Genomic DNA, 19,400 nt, shown 5'->3' on the forward strand with positions numbered 1-19,400 from the left:
ATATAACCATTCGATAACATATTCGATAGAAAATTATACATTATCGATATCTCAACAGCTGTTTCATCTTTATTTCCACAGCCCTGGCACTGTCTATGATGCCAGATTAAGTGATTTAGCTTCTGGCAACGCTACCAAAAAGTAAGTTGAAAACAAAAACTAATTTACCCAAATTCACATATAAAAAACACAGAAATTGCTAAAACAATATATACAAAAGTGAGTTTATAGATCTAGCTTATCATCCAAGTTGGAAAATATACACCAAGCAAAACAGTGTACATTACACCATGCTGATAGCGATTTCCGTTACGTAATAGTATTCCTAATTTATTTTCGCTCAACTATCTTTTTACAGACCTTATGGGCAGTGGCAGCAATATTGTCACCCAATTGGCAAGAAAGTACGGTGCAGTGGTTTTCTTTCCTACTGTAGCAGTTGGTTCCATTTACGCCGATTGGTCGCATACTCGAGAGTGGAAGCGCCAGAAACAACAACTGGCACGCAGCGAACAACTAAAGAGTCAAAGCTAAGTTAACGTCAAATCCACAATTTGTACTCAGCAACAACATGGTTCTGGGTCTGGATAAACGAATTCTATGGGCGGGTCTGCCTCTCTTGGGCTTTGCCATTGGCCATTTTCTTGACAAGAAGGAGACGGAACGTATGACATTGTTCCGGGATAAGAGCGCTTTGTTTGGCCGTCCGGAAGGCAGCGAGAAACAGGAGCCCTCCTGGTGATAAAGATAACTAAACAAAATGTTTTCTTTTTCTTCTCCCAAATAAACTGTAGAATTATGGTCAAGTGAATGATGGACATTTCGCCTTGTTATGAAAACTGGAATTGAGTAAATATTCTAATTTGTTGTTATAGACAGGTCATCTAATCTTTGATATTAGATCAGTTTTTACAGACGTTAATAACCGGCAATATCAGAAGCTATCTTATATTAGTTGTAATACCAATTTGAATTATTTTACCTTTTAACGTATCAACAATTCTAGTGGAAAACCACGAACACAATGTTGTTTACCTGCGACCAGGACCTTCCGCATGTGATTTATGTGTTTATGAAGGATTGCATCGTGTCCTAGAGCATTGTTTGTTTTACACAAGAAAGCCATAAAACCATCAACATTAACACACACACAGACGCAAACCGTGTACGCATAAGATAAGCCGAGCGGATAACTGGTTTCTACTCACCTCTCTACCTGGCTCAAGAGATCAGTGCGTGAGAGAGGGAGAGAGTGAGAGATACCCGTAATCCATTTCCTAAAAAATCAAACTAACCGTTAAGTTTCAATTTTGGTGCAATGTTTAGAGAGAGAAATGCAATTTCTTTTTTTTTTACGAAATATGAATATGAAATTTGATCAATTGCTTACAAGAATGGTTTCGGTTTCTCAAAAACCATTCTCCACTTTTCCATACAACGGCACACGCCCCAGAAACAAAGAGCCTAAATTGAAATGCCAATGCAACAAAAGTAATTTATTTTTATGGTCAGTGTCTCGAGGTTCCAATGAACAACAATTGCCTCGTCGTGCTGGGCCCAGGCTTATTCGGATTATTTTCCAACGGTTTCTATTTGTACACAAGGCTCTGTGACCAAAGATTCGTTGTGCGCAGCAGGGATTTTGCAGAGTGCGTTGCGTCTAACATGTGAGTGTGGTTGTGCGTGAAACTATGTATGTGTGTGGGAGTGTGACAGCATTATTATGGTTCTCAGAACGAAATCAGAAACGAAACCTTGATCAGTGCCGACTCAGAGGCAAGCTAGAAAAAGGCTAAAAAAGGAATAGCACGTATATTGAATTTGTCACTGTATATGATAGACACAAGAGTTAGCGGGAAAAAGATGGTAACTTGCCATCACTGGTAAGCCTGTTGGTTGTCCACTTGTTTTTGGCAGGTATGCGTATGTGTGTGTGTGTGTGTGCGTGAGTCCATGCAAGTATGAGTGTGTGGGTGAACCTTGAAAGAATGGCAGGAGTACCAAACAAACCAGAATCTGAAAACCAGAATCAGTTAGATTTTGGCACTGAACCTGAACTCATCAGTATACATATATTTTCAAGATGAGTGGAGAACGATATAAAACGAAAAAAGATTCAAATGCTATACTCGCCTTGGAGGATTTTAGCTCGAAGACTCTTCAGGATTACGAAGTGCTGGCCGTAATGGGTAATGGCACCTTTGGCACTTGCTACAAAGTGAGAGACAAAATCACCGGACACTTGTTTGCATGGAAGGGCATGAACTATGATGAACTGGATGAGGAGAAATGCGATTCCCTAATATCGGAAATAAATGTCCTCAGCCAGCTACAGCATCCAAATATTGTACAGTATTATCATCATTTGGTCAATCGTGAAGCAAAGTCCATATACATTGTTATGGAATGTTGCGCCGGCGGCGATTTGGCTCAAGTGATTCAAAAGGCGCGCAAACAGAAGCAACGCTTCGAGGAGTCTTACATCTGGCGGGTTCTCTTCCAGTTGTGCCGGGCCCTTCAGGTGTGCCACAATAAAATAGCCAACGGTACAATACTCCATAGGGACATTAAGCCAGCAAACATATTTCTGGATGAGCGCGGTAATGCGAAATTGGGTGATTTCGGTTTAGCGCGCATGTTGGCCAGGAATCAGAATTTTGCCGCCTCCTTTGTAGGCACGCCTCATTATATGAGTCCAGAGCTGGTGAAAGGCAGGCAATATGATCGAAAAAGTGATGTTTGGTCAGTGGGTTGTTTGATATACGAGATGTGTGCTCTCCAGCCGCCATTCAGAGGACGAGTCTTTGAGCAGTTGACTAAAAAGATAACCCAAGGTGAATTTAATGGCATTCCCAAAGTGTTTAGTAGCGATCTACAGGAGATTATAAGTTTCATGCTGTCTGTGGATCATGAGGAACGTCCTGGCATCGAGGTTATCATACGCCATCCATTGGTCGTGCGCAATATCAAGGACTTGGAGGGTGACTATCCGAAATTAATTGACGCCGAGGAGGATTACCCAATGCCATCGGGTCATGGTAAACTTTTCGAGGATGCAGATTGTTCTAGCGATAGGTACAGTTTCCATGAGGAAGCTCCATATGGTCAGCGACGTTTGAGTCTTTCAAGTGTCTTCACGCCGGATTTGCGCAACGAACTCTTCTATTCGGTGAAGCGGCGTCTCAAGTTACAAAAATCTGAACCCGATCTATATGAGAGCATACGCAAGGAGTCGGAGCATTTGGAGGATATACCGCTTGTCACTTCTGTTATGCAGAAAGAGACCAAGCTGCCTAGTCCTCGACACTTGACAGAGACGATTTTCGGTGATGCCTTACAAAACCGTCTCCAGGCTATAAAAGCTCAGGAATCATTGTTGCAGCAGAAATCCCTTGAGCTGGATCAGAGGGAACAACGTCTAAAAATGTCCGAGCAACGTGTGCACTTGATGGAGCGGCAACTTCAGGAGAAATTACAACAAGCCAGTAGCGATTGTCGGCCATGTCAATGCCAAACACAATCGTTGCCCACGCTAGCTCCGCCCATTCCTCCCAGGAAACCGCCTTTATCCTTCTCCGTGAAGAACAACTCGGATGACACTTACTGTTCCATTGAACTAAACGACACTTCACCAACGGTGGCCAAACTTAATTTGGCCTCTTTACCAGCACCCAAATCCCTGAAGAGCCGTCGTGTCCACTTTCAGCCTCCGTCCACTGCTGTTCCAGTCTCAGCTCCGCAGCCTATGCAAATGAGCGTGTCCAGCAATGAATCGGGTGATACTCAAGTTTCCAAACGGAAATCTTCGATTTTATCGCTTTTCGGTCTGAGTCGAAATAATAAATCAGAGTCCAAGACGGCGGTTAATTCTATTCCTCCAGTTCCACGTGCTCCACTTGCATTGAAGCAGGAACCAGTAGATGGATCAGGATTGCCAGCCCCCATCACCAATTTGTGGTCTAAGGAACAAAAGAAGCAAGCTTTTGAACTATTGGCCGCCATGAATGCTGCCGAAAAGGAAGCCTCCAGCAATATGGTCAATGGATTGACATCGGGTGGAGCAGTTGGACCAAATGGTAGACGTCATCAGCTGCGACAATCTGTAAGAGAACGCAACACAACGTTACAAAGGAATCGCATGAGACGATCATTGGTACTGAGTGGTACCCAACAGCAAAAGCTAACCGCCAAGGAGCACATTTTGATTTGATAAAGAGGAGCATGGAGAAAGAAGGAAGTGGTCTTGGCGCTAAAGCGTTTAAACTAAAACGAGTTGTGATGTGGAATAAGGTTCCGTACTGATTTTCTTTTCTTTTTTTTTTTTTAAATGAAAACCAATTTTTTGTATGTTTAATTACAAGTGTGTATTATTATTTTAAGATTTTATAAATATTTTTGTGCAATTTTTTTAGTCTAATAAAAAAATAAGCAGCAAATATGTAACGGTTAAAATTTAAATCAAGCAGATTGGAATCAACAATGTAGATATTATCTACACGAATTCTACACATATGATCGATGAAACGGTCACACAGTATATGTGGTGGTTGTGCAACAGGTTCTGGTACCTGGGTCTGGTTTTTGATTAGATTCTAAGCTAGATCATACCACGCATATCGGCTGATCATTGAAATACATTAATTAACTTACTCAATTATCTGAATTTAACACCATTTGGTCAATCGTGATGTCTGCAAATCTACTCAAGAACACAGCTGCTTTGCTAAATTTGGCCACACGCCGATCCTACAGTTCAAAGATCAATGATGTGGTAGTAGTCGCAGCGGCTCGGACACCTATTGGCAGTTTCCAGAGCCAGTTGGCTCCATTGTCGGCCACCCAGTTGGGTGCTGTTGCTATTGAGGCAGCTATCCAACGTGCAGGCATTGCCAAACAGGATGTGGATGAGGTAATTATGGGCAATGTAGTCTCCGCCGGCCTGGGTCAGGCACCGGCGCGTCAGGCAGCCATTTTTGCCGGGCTACCCACCAATGTGTGCTGCACCACAGTGAATAAGGTGTGCTCCTCGGGCATGAAATCGGTGATGCTTGGCGCCCAATCCCTTCAGCTCGGCTCTGCCCAAGTGGTGGTTGCCGGCGGCATGGAATCTATGTCCAATGTGCCCTATTACTTGAAACGTGGTGCCACACCTTACGGCGGTGTCAATCTAACCGATGGAATTGTTCTCGACGGCCTTTGGGATGTTTATAATAAATTCCATATGGGCAACTGTGCAGAAAATACAGCAAAGAAAATGCAAATTTCCCGTCAGGATCAGGATGCATTTGCCATTGAGTCGTATAAGCGTTCGGCCAAAGCCTGGGCCGACCAGGTTTTCAAGGATGAGATTGCCCCAGTGAAGATTCAGCAAAAACGTAAGCCAGAAGTCACCATTACCGAGGATGAGGAATATAAGCGAGTGAATTTCGATAAGTTTGGACAACTGGCCACTGTTTTTCAACGTGAAAATGGCACTGTAACCGCTGGCAATGCATCAACCTTAAATGATGGTGGAGCCGCTGTGATCCTCATGACAGCCGATGCCGCCCAAAAGGCTGGCATTAAGCCACTCGCACGAATTGTCGCTTTCCAAGATGCTGAGACCGATCCTATTGATTTCCCCATTGCTCCAGCTTTGGCTGTGCCCAAGCTTCTCCAGAAGGCAGGTGTTAGCAAGGAGGATGTTGCCCTGTGGGAGATCAACGAAGCATTCTCTCTAGTCGTTTTGGCTAATATACGTAAAATGGATGTAGATCCAGCCAAGGTAAACGTCCATGGTGGTGCTGTGTCCATCGGTCATCCTATTGGCATGTCAGGAGCTCGTCTAGTTACGCATTTGTCGCATACCCTTAAATCGGGTGAGTTTGGTTGTGCCTCCATTTGCAATGGTGGCGGCGGAGCATCATCCATTTTGTTGCAGAAGCTCTAAAAATTGAAACGGAGAAGTGCAATTGCTTTCTCAACCAGAAATGCATTTATTAAATTTTTTGATTTTTTGAAATTATTATAATTATTATGAGAATATAGTGTATGTATCTTTTGTCTTTATCCATTTCGTTTTTAATCATATGTGATTTGTTATAATAAAACTACTATCAAGCATTTAAGTGCAGTATATTTGTTCAATGGAGTGGCCAAAAATCATAATTGTCTACATAAAATCCAACCAATAACGCAACCAGGACCAGCCGCGTCTCTGACTAAGAAGCTCAAGGAGGAAAACACACAGTGTGATCGCTAAACCAATGAGCAGGCAATTGAGAGCAGCCTGTAGAAAGCTAATGGACTCCTCAAAACCCTTGATCACATCCTTATTATAACGTCGATCGCCGCTGGTGAGAAAGTTCCAATTCAATTTTCGGCCAATCTTGTCAAGTATACCCCAACTGCGGAGTTTAAACAATTCGGAATCAATCATGCCAGCCAAAAAGGAGTATTGAGGAAAGTAGATACATATCATATTTTCGACGACTTTTTCTTCGAGTATTATATATTCGTTAAACTGATTCCTATGTGTATGCAGATATTCTGCAAGAAACGCGCGACTTGTAAAGGCTGCGGTACGCGGTGGTTGCGATCGAAGAGCCTCAAACACATCTACCGGCTGACCAGGAATCACTCGTGTACGACTACGTAGTATTGGCAAATTGATGGTCATTCGATAGGTGGCATGATCAGTGATGAAATCATAGCCAGCTTCCACAGTTTGAAATATTGTGATTGGCAGCGGTTTGCTCGGTGAATTGTGAACAAACTTAAAGATTGAACCCTCATAACCGGAACGGAAAATGAAATGTAATATTAGTAGGCCAGCATGCACGGGTGCGGGTAAAGGGTCAAGCCAATGCTGAAATATAGCCAATCCTCCCAAAAGCAACCATGTGGCATAATCGAAGGGGAACAACATTATCTCGTAGGCACTATAGCCGGGTGGAGATTTCATAACGATAACATAACCAATCTGATTGTACGGCAAGGTGGAACTAAGATGGGTTCGACGTTCTGGTGTGCACGCAGCACAACCAAGTGTTAGATTTGCCTTTCTTTGCATCAGCATTAAATAGGCTCCCGTCATGGTGCCATTCATATAGCTGGCTCCTCCTATTAACGACTTGGGCTCATTCTCCATTAATTGAAGCGTAAAGTTTTTTTTCTGAGACAGAATTTTCAAAACTACGGCCTCAAAGCCATCAATATCGTGTCCTTTTCTTATCATATATGGCGGTATATCCCAGACAATGACACTTAAAGGGCATCCATAGAAATTATCCAATTTGTGTGGATACAAATCGATCATTCGCGACATCTTTGGATCTACTTTCATGGGTAAAGTGCTCGCACAATTATTCAATTGATAGGGTCTAAAGGTAAAGGCCTCGATTGATCCCATCTCCATGTTAACAAGTATTAGCAGAACATCTATATTGTATAATTGATGAAGAAAATGCGAAAACATTTCCGACATTAGTTGATTTCGTTTCTGAATATCCCTCTCACTGGTCAGCAAGACTACAAGGAAAACAGTTTTCTTGACCGTTATCGAGATACTATTTCTACAAGAAAATCGAATTGATTAATGGGCAAATAATTTTCATCATCTTAACTCTTACCTCAATTGCTCCAGATTCTCCACGAATAGCAATTCTAAATGTGATTTAAATCTTTGTCCAGGGCTTGGCAGTGTTGCCAAGACAACTGAGACCGGCCACTTTTCCGATGCTTCGAGATTGAGACACTTGTCTAGCACTTCAGTTACTAGATTTCTATTAACTTTGGAAAGATCCTTATATTTGGTGCTTATGAAAACACTGAATTGATCCTTTCCACAAATATTTTTCAAAATTTCTTTTAAAGTCTCAGATAATTTATTAATCACATCATGATATTGATGGTCGGGCTGAGAAATTTTCTCCGAGCTGGTCAAAAGAAAGAACCAAACAAATATAAGTAAACCGATCACTGCCATAATTTTGATGTAACTGACTTTGATTTGCAATTGAACAAATATTTCTAAAAAAATTGCATTTGGGAAGTTGGGAATTAAAATCGAACTCAATTTAAATAATGGAAATATTTCTTGATACTACCTATATATTAGGTTTTCAAAAAAAATGATTAAATACACTGTAAGCCGCTTTAGTAGTAGCGGCGGGTATGCAATTGGAAAAATTAGCCCCCTAAGGTATGCAACAGTTAAGGAATTGACTCTTTAAATACTTGTGAAGAGTTTTTGGACGGCCCTCATCAGTCCTAATAGCAATATAGTATAAATAAATGCGATGACTGTTGTCAATTGCATATTTTGGGGAACAAGTTGTTAGGAATTTTACCTGTGTGCTTTCGTCCAGTTTAGTTTTTGTTTTTAGGGAATTTGGACCAATATACTTGAGATATTGTAAATCTAAGGTTATTTTTTTATAGTTTATTTCAAATAACTGATTTAGACTAAAAAATGGATATGAATTTTTCAAATACTCTATGAAAAAATCGCGGAGAATCCTTGAATTGAGCGCGATTGCCACTTCTGTACCCATTCGAGCGAAGATCTAGTGGAGAATCTCAGTTTTCTTTTACTTACCCGGTCACTAAACAAATACTTAATGTTGTGATTACAGTTCCAGTTATCCGAACAAAGTAAGTAAATGTTTTATATTCACTCACTCTGATTAATAAAATTTTAACATTTTTTTTAGCAAGAGGGCCATGAACATTGATGGCAAGTCAATTTTGGCCAACCTATTAAAGTAAAATCGACGATTAGCGTATTCAACGAGATTTGTATGCCTTCAAGGGCATATCAGTTAATTGTAAAGTTGTAACTGTAATGCATTAACAAATCTGTGTTCATTACTTAAACTAATTGCTGTTCACCCAAGTCCCCAGCAGACAACCCAGTACCAACCATACAGACAGACCACATATGTGTATGTACATACATACGTGCCACCTCATTTCACCCACTACTCTAGAAAGTCGCAGGTTGGTTTTGTGCGTGACAGGTTTCGGTGTCAGTATTATGCATGAGGAGCATAACCATAAATTAACACCATCAGCAGCGATATACAGGCACACAAACACCTATATTAACTGAGTATGTGTGTGTGTGTGTGTGTGAAGAGGGGGGGCAAAATAAACCAAGTTCTCTTCAAAAGGCTCCTCTCTTCTATACCTCTGGCCTACGAAAGGCAGAGCGTGTAGTTGTCATGGTTGTGTCATTAATAGTATAAACACCAGCAGGAGAATACCAAAGCCCATGCCCACAATGTCAGCGACAGGCAAACTATAACAATATATGTATAAATTTACCAGGTAGGTATGTCAAGTATAAGAGGCTTACAAATATTGTACCTGAATTTGTGTGGATTAAGTTTTGAGATTGTGGAGAAATCAAATTAGAGGTTTCCTTTTGTGGAAAGAAGAAAAACCCAAGGCTTAAGGGGAAACCTGGCACTTTTGCAAACCACATCTGGCAACTCTAATAATTATAAGAGATCGATAACATCATTGGAAAAGGACAATTATCGAAGCTTCGAGCTAAGAGCTCTATATAAATTTATAACATCTAAGAGGCTCTCATATGTACATATTTAATATATATTTTTTTAAAGAAAATTTCTTTTTAATTTTTTTTTTTGCAAAATACATTCATTTACTACTTATGGGATATTCATTACAAAAGCATAGATTTTACAAAAACAAATTCTGAAGTTTTAACCAATGTCGTGATAATATTTCTAAGGTAAAAACCGCTGTGCTTAATATTAAACCCATTGCAACTAACAAAAATATGGCATACAAATCCGTTAGATTTAATATTTTAAAACTTTGAATATTCTTCAAATAGCTCTCATCAAGTTCCCAGCGTGCCCAAATTACCAACAAACCAACCGAACGCATCCACATAATCTCCTCGTTTATATGATCAACAAGATATGAATGCTTCGGTAGATACATGGTAAATTGTATATTAATCAATTCCTGTGGTACAAGTTCAAAATGTCCTGATGCCTTAAGGGCATTACGACGATTATGGTAAATGAAAACATCCTCAGCCGTTGCAACCGTATGACGTCGATATTCCGGATGTTCAGCCAAAAATTCTAATGGCCTTGTCTCTGAAGTTGATGCTATGACACGATGATTCATATGCTGAACTCTAGGTATTCCGCTAAGAGTCTCCTGGGCGGTTGGTGTTACCACAACTGTGTAATTCTGCCCCACTAGCTCATCAATTGTCTGGGGCAAACGATACAATTGATGGGTACGTATTAGATGATAGAGCAGACCCTGGTAAACGGTACGTATAAGCAGTGTATAGAACATCAACATGATGCAATACATACGCTTGGCACTCGATCTGGGTGTCTGTAGCAATGGCATGCCCACAAAGATAAGCTCCAAATTCAGCCAATTATCCTGATGCGATTCATGAAGTAAACGATCGAGTGCTAATTGTATAAAAAGAGCCAAGCCCAAAACACCCAATATGCCTAGCCATATTTCTAACGGATACGGATAGAGTAAAATGTCGAAAGAACCCAATTCAAAGCTAGCATCGAGCAGGCCAAAAACCTGTCGCGTCTGATGATAATTATGCGTCGATGTGGCCAATATAGTTCGCTCCACAGTCTGCCGAAAACCGCCCAAACTGAGATCAGCATCGTTGTGCAGCAGCTGAAATGATCATAGGATACCATTAAGGGGTGAAAATACAAGAAGAAGGAAATTGACTTACCATATTCATTGCCTCATCGCGGTATTTGATGTTCGGCGGCTTGCGTATCGCTATTGTAAAATTCATCTTTTTGGCTAGGCTTAAAAGTAAATTACCTTCATAACCACCGCTGACAAAGTTTTCACTTTTATTCTCTCTTTCGGTTAGCCAAATAAATGGCGGCTCATTCCAGATGGCAGCACGTAATGGACATCCATAGAGATTGATCAATTTACGTGGAAATAAATCCGGATTGATAAAACTACTACCATTATAACGATTAATAAGCTGCGGTTCAATATCATTGCAATTTTCACGACTGAATGGATAATAACTATAAATTAGAATATCACCATTCGATTTTTGCACTTGTATATTGCAATTAATTAATTGATAATGCCAACAATATTGAAAAATTGCCATCATTTCGGTATGATGAAGATAATCACGAGCCTGTAGAAATATGAAATAATACTCATTGTAATTATATTCCAATGAATATTCATTCACACGTATCTCAGCGAAGGCGGCAAACGAATCGGTGAATATGACATTGAAATGTCTACGTCCTGGTATACGACGCCAGGGAACTCCTTCCTCCACATTGACAATCTGTAGCGGTGAGATGCCCCATTGGCGAAACATAATGCTCATCATTTCGTTATAGAAATTACATGTATGATTATTCCGACAACATAATGTCAGCACTAACGACGGCGTTACACTCATTATATGCTGATGCACCACATGGAGGAGAGCACGGGCAACGAACTCGTTAATGTGATTCATTTGTTCGCCGGAACGATCCTGATATGAAGTCCATAGCTGAGATATATTCATCCTGATAACCCGAGTTGAGGTCGACAATTGAATGATGGCCCCCAGTGTGTCGGTTAGGTGTTCCTAATAATTACTATTACATGGCAAAGCAATAACAAAAAAAACTTTTATGATTAATGATGAGTGTGAAGTAAGTTTAAGTACTTTTAGTTGGTTAGTTTTTTGTTGGGAGGATAACTTTCCGAATTCCTTAGACAGTTGTGCCGCTGCAGTCGTCGGAGTAAGAGTTCAATGCCTAATATTATGGCAGCTAGTAAGTACATGGCAAACATAAGTTTATATATACCCATCAATTGGCCATTGTCGATATAACGTCGCCTTTGATCCTTTTCGGTCTTACGCTCATTGGAGTCAAAGGCCACACGACGCATGGCAGCTAAAAATCCACTGGCATCAAATCGTCTTATAGCCTCATTAATCTTCTCATAGAAATACGAATGCTTTGGCATAAAGATGCTCAGTTGCTGGACATTAACATATTGATTCAATATCACATAGTCATCCATTCGATTGCTATCACGTAAATGTAAACGTGTGACTTCCTGGCTAGTTATGGCAAAAACTTTACCCTTCCTTTGATCATGTTTACAATGATTCAGTTCATCTAGCACTTTCTGATCATAGACGGTGGCCATGCCAAGAAAACTTTCATATCGTTCAGCCACATGTGGCATCTCTTGAAGTGTTTGCAGGGTCATCGATGTGCATAGAGCTTGAAAATTATCATCCAATAGTTGTTCAAATGAACTAGGCACCGATCCAAACAATTGCAAGCGTATCAAATGGAATAATAACGATTGATAGCATATCCTAAGCGGTATACTTGCATATATCCAATGGGCGTAGATGGCTCTATGGGCCCATTGGCGGGGTAAACGTGCCAACGAACCGCCCAATAGTATTTCCAATACCTCATGACTTCTTGACCTCCAGCGGCATAGATAAATCAAGATGTGTATTATGAGAGACCAGAGCAATATTAACCACACCGACCAATCGAAGGGAAATGTAAGTATTGCCAACGATCCGAAACGATAGTTATCCAAATCCACTGTGGCCACCAAAGGTGTGTAGTAATGGGTGAGGGGTGTGGTCAATAGACGTACACGTCGTGCCGTCTTACGAAAATAACCCACACTAAAATTGGTCCAACGATTAATCACCTATGGACCGGGGGAGAGATCGAATTGGTTTAGATATTTACACTTTTAAGTAAACAACACAACTAACTTACCATTTCAATGGGACCCTCATTGCTGCCATTTGCTAATTTGTAACTACTCACATTATTTTCCAATGTGAGATTCTTTATGACGATACTGAAATTCATCCAATCGGCTAAATGTTCCATTAATTGTATCTCAAAACCAGATGCCATCAATTGATGGGAGTCATGATTAAAATTTAGATAGACAAACGGTGGCACATTCCAGGTGAGCAGTGTGAGAGGACAACCATGCAATTGTCTCAGTTTATCCGGAAACATGGGCTCATTGATCATACGCTCGCCATCGAATCGATTGATCTGCACCGGTACAGCCTTTTGGCAATGATCCTCCGTATATGGATAATAGGTGTATACCACTATATCCACTTGAGCTGTTTGAATCATCACATTGCAATTTAACCAATAGTTGGCCAAACAATGATCCATTATCAATTGCAGTTCTATAGGTATGAAACGATCTCGAGTCTGTAGAAATATAAAATAATACTCATGATCATCATAGATGGCATTATCGGCAGCAATGTTGGTGGCCCTACACAAAAGGAACTATAATTAATAACACTTTAGAAATAAACAAACCCTCATACGCACCGTAATCCCTCGTATGAATCAACTAACAAAAAATTGCAATACTTTCTGCCCGGTACTCGTTCCAAATGATCCAATTGAAAACGTTGTAATTGCACCGTTGCTCCACGCCATGAACCCACCAAATTCTCCAACATATATTCAAACCACATGGAAGTGTTGTAGGTACTTGATGATATGGTAACCGCCAATGTCGCACTTAACTGAGCAAAAACGTTCTCGATTATGAATCTCATTGCCTTGGCCACATACAAATTGGCATCCTCGGCCTGCATATCAATACGGGATCGTGTTAAATAGTTTTCATAAAGTGTTAAATTACAGCTACTGCTGCTGGTGGTGTTCATAGTGCGTCCAACAATTGTTTAAACTATTCTGACATTTCCCAAGCATGTTGAAGTCACAAACAGGAATTGATTTACATAGAGATTGATATCAAGGTGCTAATTAAATGTAAACATTGACCCCAAACAGGTTTATCCCTTCTCGCATCTTTTCTTTACACAGAGAGACTAAGAATATAAAAATATGGACAAGTCATTAGATGAAATGAGTTACGAATAGATATTATAAGAAATATTTTATAATAAAGAAATTCAGTAGGCTTCCTTCGGATCCTATAAAACACAAGCGGAAGGCACGGAAATTTATCCAAATGAAATGAATCCAAAAATCTTAGCCTCATTTACAGGACATTATGGTCTCTAAACCTGGATCCGTCCATGTATCATCCATATTTCAGTAGACTGACTTCTAAATTATATTACTACAACTTCTAATGTAACTCTAATTGGGGACTGTTGTGATGCAAAATATTTTTGCATATGATTTTTCATACTTCTTAAAGTGAAACCTACGTCCTTCTGTTTGTTCAGTTTATTTTTGTAGTTCATTTTCATGGAGAGTTGCGTTTAACATTGAAATATGATTTATAAAAACATTATAAACTATTTTAGTTTATAATTTAATTTCGTTAAAGTGACTCTTACATTCTATTTTTTAAAATGTGATGTCCTGGCTCAGTTGTCTTTGTTCTTCAACTGAAATGAACTTCATATACTTAAGTTCTCTCTAGAGAGATTAAAATCCCATAAAGTTTCCCAATTAAGGAAACGTTTTGTTTTGTGTGCCCCCCCCCCGTCCTTCCCTTGCTTCTTATTTTCGGTCTAAACAAATAGGTTCTATGTAAATGCAATCTATCGACTAATGAGAACCAAACACACGTTTCCGTTAGTCACAATGGCTAGGCTAAATAAGTCCAATACACACATACACAATCGTTATTAGTCAGTCAGTCGATTGTTTTTACATTTCACTGAACGAATTCGGTTATAGTTGTTGTTGTTGTTGTTAAGGCCAGTTGATGTATGAGATTATGCCTATCCAGTCAGCGGGCCATTAATCAATTCTCTCTTCGTTCAACATGTTGCATGTACCCAACTGGCGCGTATAGTTGATTTCTATTTGCAATCCAGCACCTAACCGAACCATTGGGTTTGGCATCTATTGTTAAAGTGACTCGTGCCTCAACTGCTTCATAAATTACTGCCAAAAATGCATCCAATGCCAACTGTGTGGACACAATGATCCCTACAGTTTGCATCCAGAATGTGAAGGACTGCCAAATAAGAAGATTCAAAAATGCATTGACCCGTCCACGTTCGCTTAAAAGGCATTGTTTGGTATTAGGCTCTCTGCGTTTTCGGTATCTACATATGTATGTGCATACATACACACATACATACTTACATATGTACATATATTGCCGAAGAACCGGAAACATATCGGAAATATGAGCCATCCACACGTACAGATATCGTCGTCTATTGTTAACTGTCGTGTAAAATTTTGTATACAAATCTTTTCTATTTATCTACCATAGTTTTCTCTGTCCAGAAAGGGCTGGTCGTATTTTTTGATATTTGTTTCTTGGTATTGCATAATCTTGTTGTCTAAAATTTGAATGTTTGGCGGAAGTGTTGACCATCCACACGTGACTTACATAATACTTAATATGAAGATTGCTATTAAATTTCATTTGAAAAGTATAGCAAGAAAATGATTTCTCTCTAATTGCTACTACTCATAAGTAAGGGAGATAAGAATGTATTTGAGATATAAACTACGCGATTCGATTTCCCCCTCTCTTTGAGGGGGCTTGACTTAGTGTGGGATTAAATTAATGTCTTATTTCATATATTACTCCTCTATCCTCCTTCTGGACATTGGCCTCGCCGTTTATTTAAAGTCCCCTTATTTGGTATTTTAAGCTCAATCTGTAATATTTTAGAAATCTACACTTACCACAAAGTGTCCTTGGACATGTCCATTGAATCCACAGAATGCTCCTGTCATGATTGAGGAATAGTGCAAAAAGCTAAAGAAAAACAAAAAAAAAAAAAGTGGTTTCCATTTTGTGGATTCTTTAAGCTATATAACGATTTGCAGCATTCATAATCCTTCGCAGACGAGGACATCTCAGCGATGCCAATTCCATTAGAAAGACTGCCAGAGAGAGTAGAAGCATGGCCCAGAAGAAGCCAAACACTCCACTCAATAGCCATATACTGAGTGGACCTGGATCCATGTTCTGACGTTTTTTGAGGTGTTCTATTTTTTCCAAATTAATGCGACGAAAACGTCGAACAATGCCACCCGACATTAGGCCAAGTAGGAGGCGATCCCAGCGACGTTTCAAATACGAATGTGGACGCATGTAAAAGGTTAGCGGAGCAGTCATTAGGGCCTCCGGTAGCAGTTGCAAATGTGGCTTTGTTGGGCCAGAACGTTGATCGAATTGATTGGCTGTCGGTAGAAATAGTGGCACAGCAATCCAAGGATCATCCTCGTCTCGTAAACGGATCAATGCTTTCTCAACACTCAAAACAACTTCGATGCGATGCCTGGGAACTAAATTGTTGAACGTGGTCGATAGGGCGGGCAACATATAAAATGTATAACCCTTTTCCAGCACTTCGGACAAAGTGCGTAATGGTGTCCGCATTTGAGCATCCTGCAGGAGCATATACAATTGACCCGTGTAGGCGGCACGTAGTATTAAAACATGAACTAGCCAAAGCCCAAGCAGACAGCGGGCAAATGTTCCACGTGGCGGATACATGGTTAATCCACCAAGCAGAGTATTCCAAAGACCCAGGCATGGTAAACGATTCCCTGCACCGATAAGCAGATGACGCAGTCCTGTCCTACAGAATCCTTGGATCACAGCAATTGTACTAAAGGCCACCAGAAGGCAGATTAACAGACATGACCAGATGATATAACGGAATGGTTTAATGAAACGCTGCATTGGTGATATCTGTGCACCACCCGGAATGCCAAGGACAATCGGGAAACTGGTATACGAAAGGCTGGGCAACATTAAACTTGCTCGCTGGTTGTTGTACATGTAGGCGCCAAAGGTTACATTGGCATCACCATCCAAGATCTGTTAAACGATTTGGAAGGAGATTCAATGGGAGATTCAATAGTTGTGATTGTCTTACCAATTTGAGGGCACCAGTTGCTGTGCCATTGGGTAGCACAATGCCACGTTCCTTTTGCATTTCCACTATTATTTTGATGGTGAAATTCATGTGATCGGCCAAGGTGTTAAAGAGCATGCCCTCAATGCCTTGGAGTTTTTGATCGGAGTCTATAAACACAAACGGTCGATTCTCAAAGGTAACTGCAATTAGCTCACATCCATAGAGATTTCTCAATTTATTCGGAAAGAGGATAGTGTCCATCGTGGTAGGGGGAAATGTGGCATAGTGCACCGGCAACGCGGAGCAGCAAACTTCCGGTCCGTAAGGGAAATATGTATACATTTCCACATATCCTTGCCGGGACAAAAGGAATACACTAACATTGAGCACATATATGAAAAATAGACGTTTGAATATCTCTCTTATGGTGACCAAACGTCCACTTTCTCCGCCCGTATAGACTATTATGAAATAGCCATTACGTTTATACGAACTGCTCGCCTCGAGTAGATTACGCTCTAAATGGTAATACGAATGCAAACTGTCTATAAACCAAATGGCCGTCTCCAGACCACCAATGCCACTGAGTGATGAAGCCGTTTCTGCATCCGTATCCATATCTGTGTCCGCCTCCAAATTACTCAAATTGTCAAGTAGAAATTTGATTTTACCCTCACTTGATGCCTGACTGAGAGTTGCATCGATAAGATCATTGTGATAGTTACGATTCGCCTGCCGGCTAGAGAACTGGGCCAGGGTCAATGGCAAACTCGAAGAGCGTCCAAAATGGCCATTAATGGCCCAGACCAGAGCCGAGATCAGGCTTATATTGTGTGCCACCGTTTGAGGCCACATCGGGCAGATGACTGACAGTTGACCTGGACATTTTTGTATGCGTTTCCACAGGTCATTAAAAATTATCTCTGGCCAAATCTCTATATATTTGATAGTTAAAAGCTTCAGCCATCCATCCGCCTAATGAAAGGGGTGTGCGGATACACACATGCAAAGCAAAAATAAACTACAAATTAAATCGTTTTAATTGTATCCAAATTTGTTTTCCATTTCACCATCATTTCACTTTAAACGAAAGATGCATGCACCATCATCCATATGACATTAGGGTAATCACTTTGTGTCGCAACTTAAATCAAAGGTCATCAGTGCTTTTGATTTGTTTTCCGCTGATCATAGCATAAACCACCCACCACTGTATGTTGTGACCCATATGTTTCACTCTTGTCTACATACAAGCCCCCTGGTCACATTCGATTTCACTTCGCTCCTTCCCCCTATCCCCGCCACCCTTGGCCATCCTCCTACATTTGCATTTGCGCTAACCTCAGCGCAATGGCCAACTGAGTTAACAATTGTGGGCTATGGCTATGAAAATAAATTGTGACACACAAAATGCCAAAATGCAAGAATTTGCTGTTCTTGCTGATCAACTCCAACTCAGCTAAGCTCAACTCAACCCAACTCAAGTCATCAGTTGCTGAAGGGCAAACCAAAATATTACACAAAGACACAGGGCTGGATTCAGTTGGGTTTATTACGTTTTGTGTATATATACAGTGGCACCAAAAAATTGGAATACATTTTTTTTTTGACCTTAAATTCTGATTTCATTCGATTGTTACTTAATGTTAGTGAAAAATTTTGATATGTTAATTTATAACGTTCAATTGGTTATTCTATTGAGATAATGTTCTGTAAATTTCGTGGGCATATCTCTAATGGGTTTTTTTTTTAAATGGGTTTTGATAAAAAGCCCCCAAATTCAGACCCGGCAAAAAATAAAATACACATTTTCAAAATTTGTAAAATTGATCGTAAACCTTTGGACTCAAAGAACAAGTTTTAGATCTAGTACAACTAAGATAAACTGCATACCACAAATTTTCAATTTGGCCCCAGGGTCCATTTTGGAGCCAATTGAAAAATTCAATTTTGTATGTGTTTTTTTGGTCTCTCTGCTTGACGTTACTTTACCCCACTAACTCACACTAAAGTATAACAACACTTGAACTATGAAAGATAGTGAATTAAATTTCCCGTCGAATGAGATGTTGTTCATCCAAATCGGATTTAAAATAGATAGACTTCGTTGCCCTGCAAAAAGGGGTGTTTTTTCTTAAAGAGGTGTTTTCAACAGCCCAACTATTTCCCTCTCTTTCTTTTGGTAAAAGGTTTTTTTTTCAATAAAAACTATTTCAAGATATAAATATTTTTTACCTACTGCGTCTTCTGTTTGCTTGCCTGTTGGCGAATTTTTGTCCCTTTTACCTACTTAGCGGCCTTTTGCACCAAAAGAAACAGAGGGATTCTAATTTTTGAATATTTAATTATACTTAGTTCTATCTAGAAACATTTAGAATATAATTTATTGGGTAAATATTTTGAATTATTTTTGTAAATATCGTATAAATGGAAATGAAAAATTATTCAGGTAAAAATTGTGCAAATTTATTAATAGTTTCTATTTATTTTTTTATTTTTAAATTACCTACATAAATATACAATATATACTTCTTTTACGGGT

At 39.9% G+C, this 19,400-nt stretch overlaps 8 protein-coding genes across 9 annotated transcripts; 4 read left to right on the forward strand and 4 right to left on the reverse strand.

The window, feature by feature from the left end:
* The first annotated feature begins 94 nt into the window (after positions 1-94).
* LOC6649155 lies at positions 95-811 on the forward strand. Of its 2 annotated transcripts, none has more exons than XM_002071647.4 (2): positions 95-141; positions 359-811. In XM_002071647.4, exon 2 carries the CDS (start codon positions 364-366, stop codon positions 532-534), a length of 171 nt encoding a protein of 56 aa, XP_002071683.2. In that variant the 5' UTR covers positions 95-141; positions 359-363; the 3' UTR covers positions 535-811. The 2 variants fall into 2 exon arrangements, with proteins under 2 accessions (XP_002071683.2, XP_023035059.1); XM_023179291.2 differs by lacking the exon at positions 95-141 and adding an exon at positions 148-219.
* Positions 572-811, forward strand: LOC111518344 (NADH dehydrogenase [ubiquinone] 1 beta subcomplex subunit 1). The gene has a single exon (XM_023179292.2). The coding sequence runs from the start codon at positions 572-574 to the stop codon at positions 740-742; it is 171 nt and encodes a 56-aa protein (XP_023035060.1). The 3' UTR covers positions 743-811.
* A 1,147-nt stretch (positions 812-1,958) lies between these two features.
* LOC6649156 (serine/threonine-protein kinase Nek2) lies at positions 1,959-4,337 on the forward strand. The gene has a single exon (XM_002071648.4). The coding sequence runs from the start codon at positions 2,084-2,086 to the stop codon at positions 4,208-4,210; it is 2,127 nt and encodes a 708-aa protein (XP_002071684.1). The 5' UTR covers positions 1,959-2,083; the 3' UTR covers positions 4,211-4,337.
* A 206-nt stretch (positions 4,338-4,543) lies between these two features.
* On the forward strand, positions 4,544-6,107 carry LOC6649157 (acetyl-CoA acetyltransferase B, mitochondrial). Its single transcript, XM_002071649.4, has one exon. The coding sequence runs from the start codon at positions 4,688-4,690 to the stop codon at positions 5,927-5,929; it is 1,242 nt and encodes a 413-aa protein (XP_002071685.1). The 5' UTR covers positions 4,544-4,687; the 3' UTR covers positions 5,930-6,107.
* Positions 6,108-6,151: 44 nt separating this feature from the next.
* Positions 6,152-7,966, reverse strand: LOC26529566. The gene is made up of 2 exons (XM_015177259.1): positions 7,611-7,966; positions 6,152-7,553 (listed from the first exon to the last, which is right to left on the reverse strand). The coding sequence occupies exons 1-2, from the start codon at positions 7,964-7,966 to the stop codon at positions 6,152-6,154; spliced, it is 1,758 nt and encodes a 585-aa protein (XP_015032745.1).
* Positions 7,967-9,667: 1,701 nt separating this feature from the next.
* On the reverse strand, positions 9,668-11,569 carry LOC6649158. Its single transcript, XM_002071650.4, has 2 exons — positions 10,736-11,569; positions 9,668-10,674 (listed from the first exon to the last, which is right to left on the reverse strand). The coding sequence occupies exons 1-2, from the start codon at positions 11,552-11,554 to the stop codon at positions 9,688-9,690; spliced, it is 1,806 nt and encodes a 601-aa protein (XP_002071686.2). The 5' UTR covers positions 11,555-11,569; the 3' UTR covers positions 9,668-9,687.
* Positions 11,570-11,688: 119 nt separating this feature from the next.
* Positions 11,689-13,717, reverse strand: LOC6649159. The gene is made up of 3 exons (XM_047011403.1): positions 13,374-13,717; positions 12,789-13,314; positions 11,689-12,717 (listed from the first exon to the last, which is right to left on the reverse strand). Exons 1-3 carry the CDS (start codon positions 13,715-13,717, stop codon positions 11,701-11,703), a joined length of 1,887 nt encoding a protein of 628 aa, XP_046867359.1. The 3' UTR covers positions 11,689-11,700.
* Positions 13,718-15,791: 2,074 nt separating this feature from the next.
* On the reverse strand, positions 15,792-17,750 carry LOC6649160. Its single transcript, XM_002071652.2, has 2 exons — positions 16,877-17,750; positions 15,792-16,818 (listed from the first exon to the last, which is right to left on the reverse strand). The coding sequence occupies exons 1-2, from the start codon at positions 17,711-17,713 to the stop codon at positions 15,796-15,798; spliced, it is 1,860 nt and encodes a 619-aa protein (XP_002071688.1). The 5' UTR covers positions 17,714-17,750; the 3' UTR covers positions 15,792-15,795.
* Positions 17,751-19,400: the final 1,650 nt, after the last annotated feature.

This window comes from Drosophila willistoni (genome assembly GCF_018902025.1).
Source record: "Drosophila willistoni isolate 14030-0811.24 chromosome XL unlocalized genomic scaffold, UCI_dwil_1.1 Seg141, whole genome shotgun sequence".
NCBI lineage: Eukaryota > Metazoa > Arthropoda > Insecta > Diptera > Drosophilidae > Drosophila > Drosophila willistoni.

Bases quoted from the DNA above. Each gene is read 5' to 3' on its own strand.
- LOC6649155 (XM_002071647.4), top strand. From the start codon at position 364: ATGGGCAGTGGCAGCAATATTGTCACCCAATTGGCAAGAAAGTACGGT.
- LOC111518344 (XM_023179292.2), top strand. From the start codon at position 572: ATGGTTCTGGGTCTGGATAAACGAATTCTATGGGCGGGTCTGCCTCTC.
- LOC6649156 (XM_002071648.4), top strand. From the start codon at position 2,084: ATGAGTGGAGAACGATATAAAACGAAAAAAGATTCAAATGCTATACTC.
- LOC6649157 (XM_002071649.4), top strand. From the start codon at position 4,688: ATGTCTGCAAATCTACTCAAGAACACAGCTGCTTTGCTAAATTTGGCC.
- LOC26529566 (XM_015177259.1), bottom strand. From the start codon at position 7,966: ATGGCAGTGATCGGTTTACTTATATTTGTTTGGTTCTTTCTTTTGACC. The intron at 7,554-7,610 runs GTAAGAGTTAAG...ATTTTCTTGTAG, and splicing joins GAGAATCTGGAGCAATTGAG to AAATAGTATCTCGATAACGG.
- LOC6649158 (XM_002071650.4), bottom strand. From the start codon at position 11,554: ATGAATATATCTCAGCTATGGACTTCATATCAGGATCGTTCCGGCGAA. The intron at 10,675-10,735 runs GTAAGTCAATTT...TGATCATTTCAG, and splicing joins GCGATGAGGCAATGAATATG to CTGCTGCACAACGATGCTGA.
- LOC6649159 (XM_047011403.1), bottom strand. From the start codon at position 13,717: ATGAACACCACCAGCAGCAGTAGCTGTAATTTAACACTTTATGAAAAC. The intron at 13,315-13,373 runs GTGCGTATGAGG...CCTTTTGTGTAG, and splicing joins GATTCATACGAGGGATTACG to GGCCACCAACATTGCTGCCG. The intron at 12,718-12,788 runs GTAAGTTAGTTG...CCCGGTCCATAG, and splicing joins ATGAGGGTCCCATTGAAATG to GTGATTAATCGTTGGACCAA.
- LOC6649160 (XM_002071652.2), bottom strand. From the start codon at position 17,713: ATGTGGCCTCAAACGGTGGCACACAATATAAGCCTGATCTCGGCTCTG. The intron at 16,819-16,876 runs GTAAGACAATCA...ATCGTTTAACAG, and splicing joins CAACTGGTGCCCTCAAATTG to ATCTTGGATGGTGATGCCAA.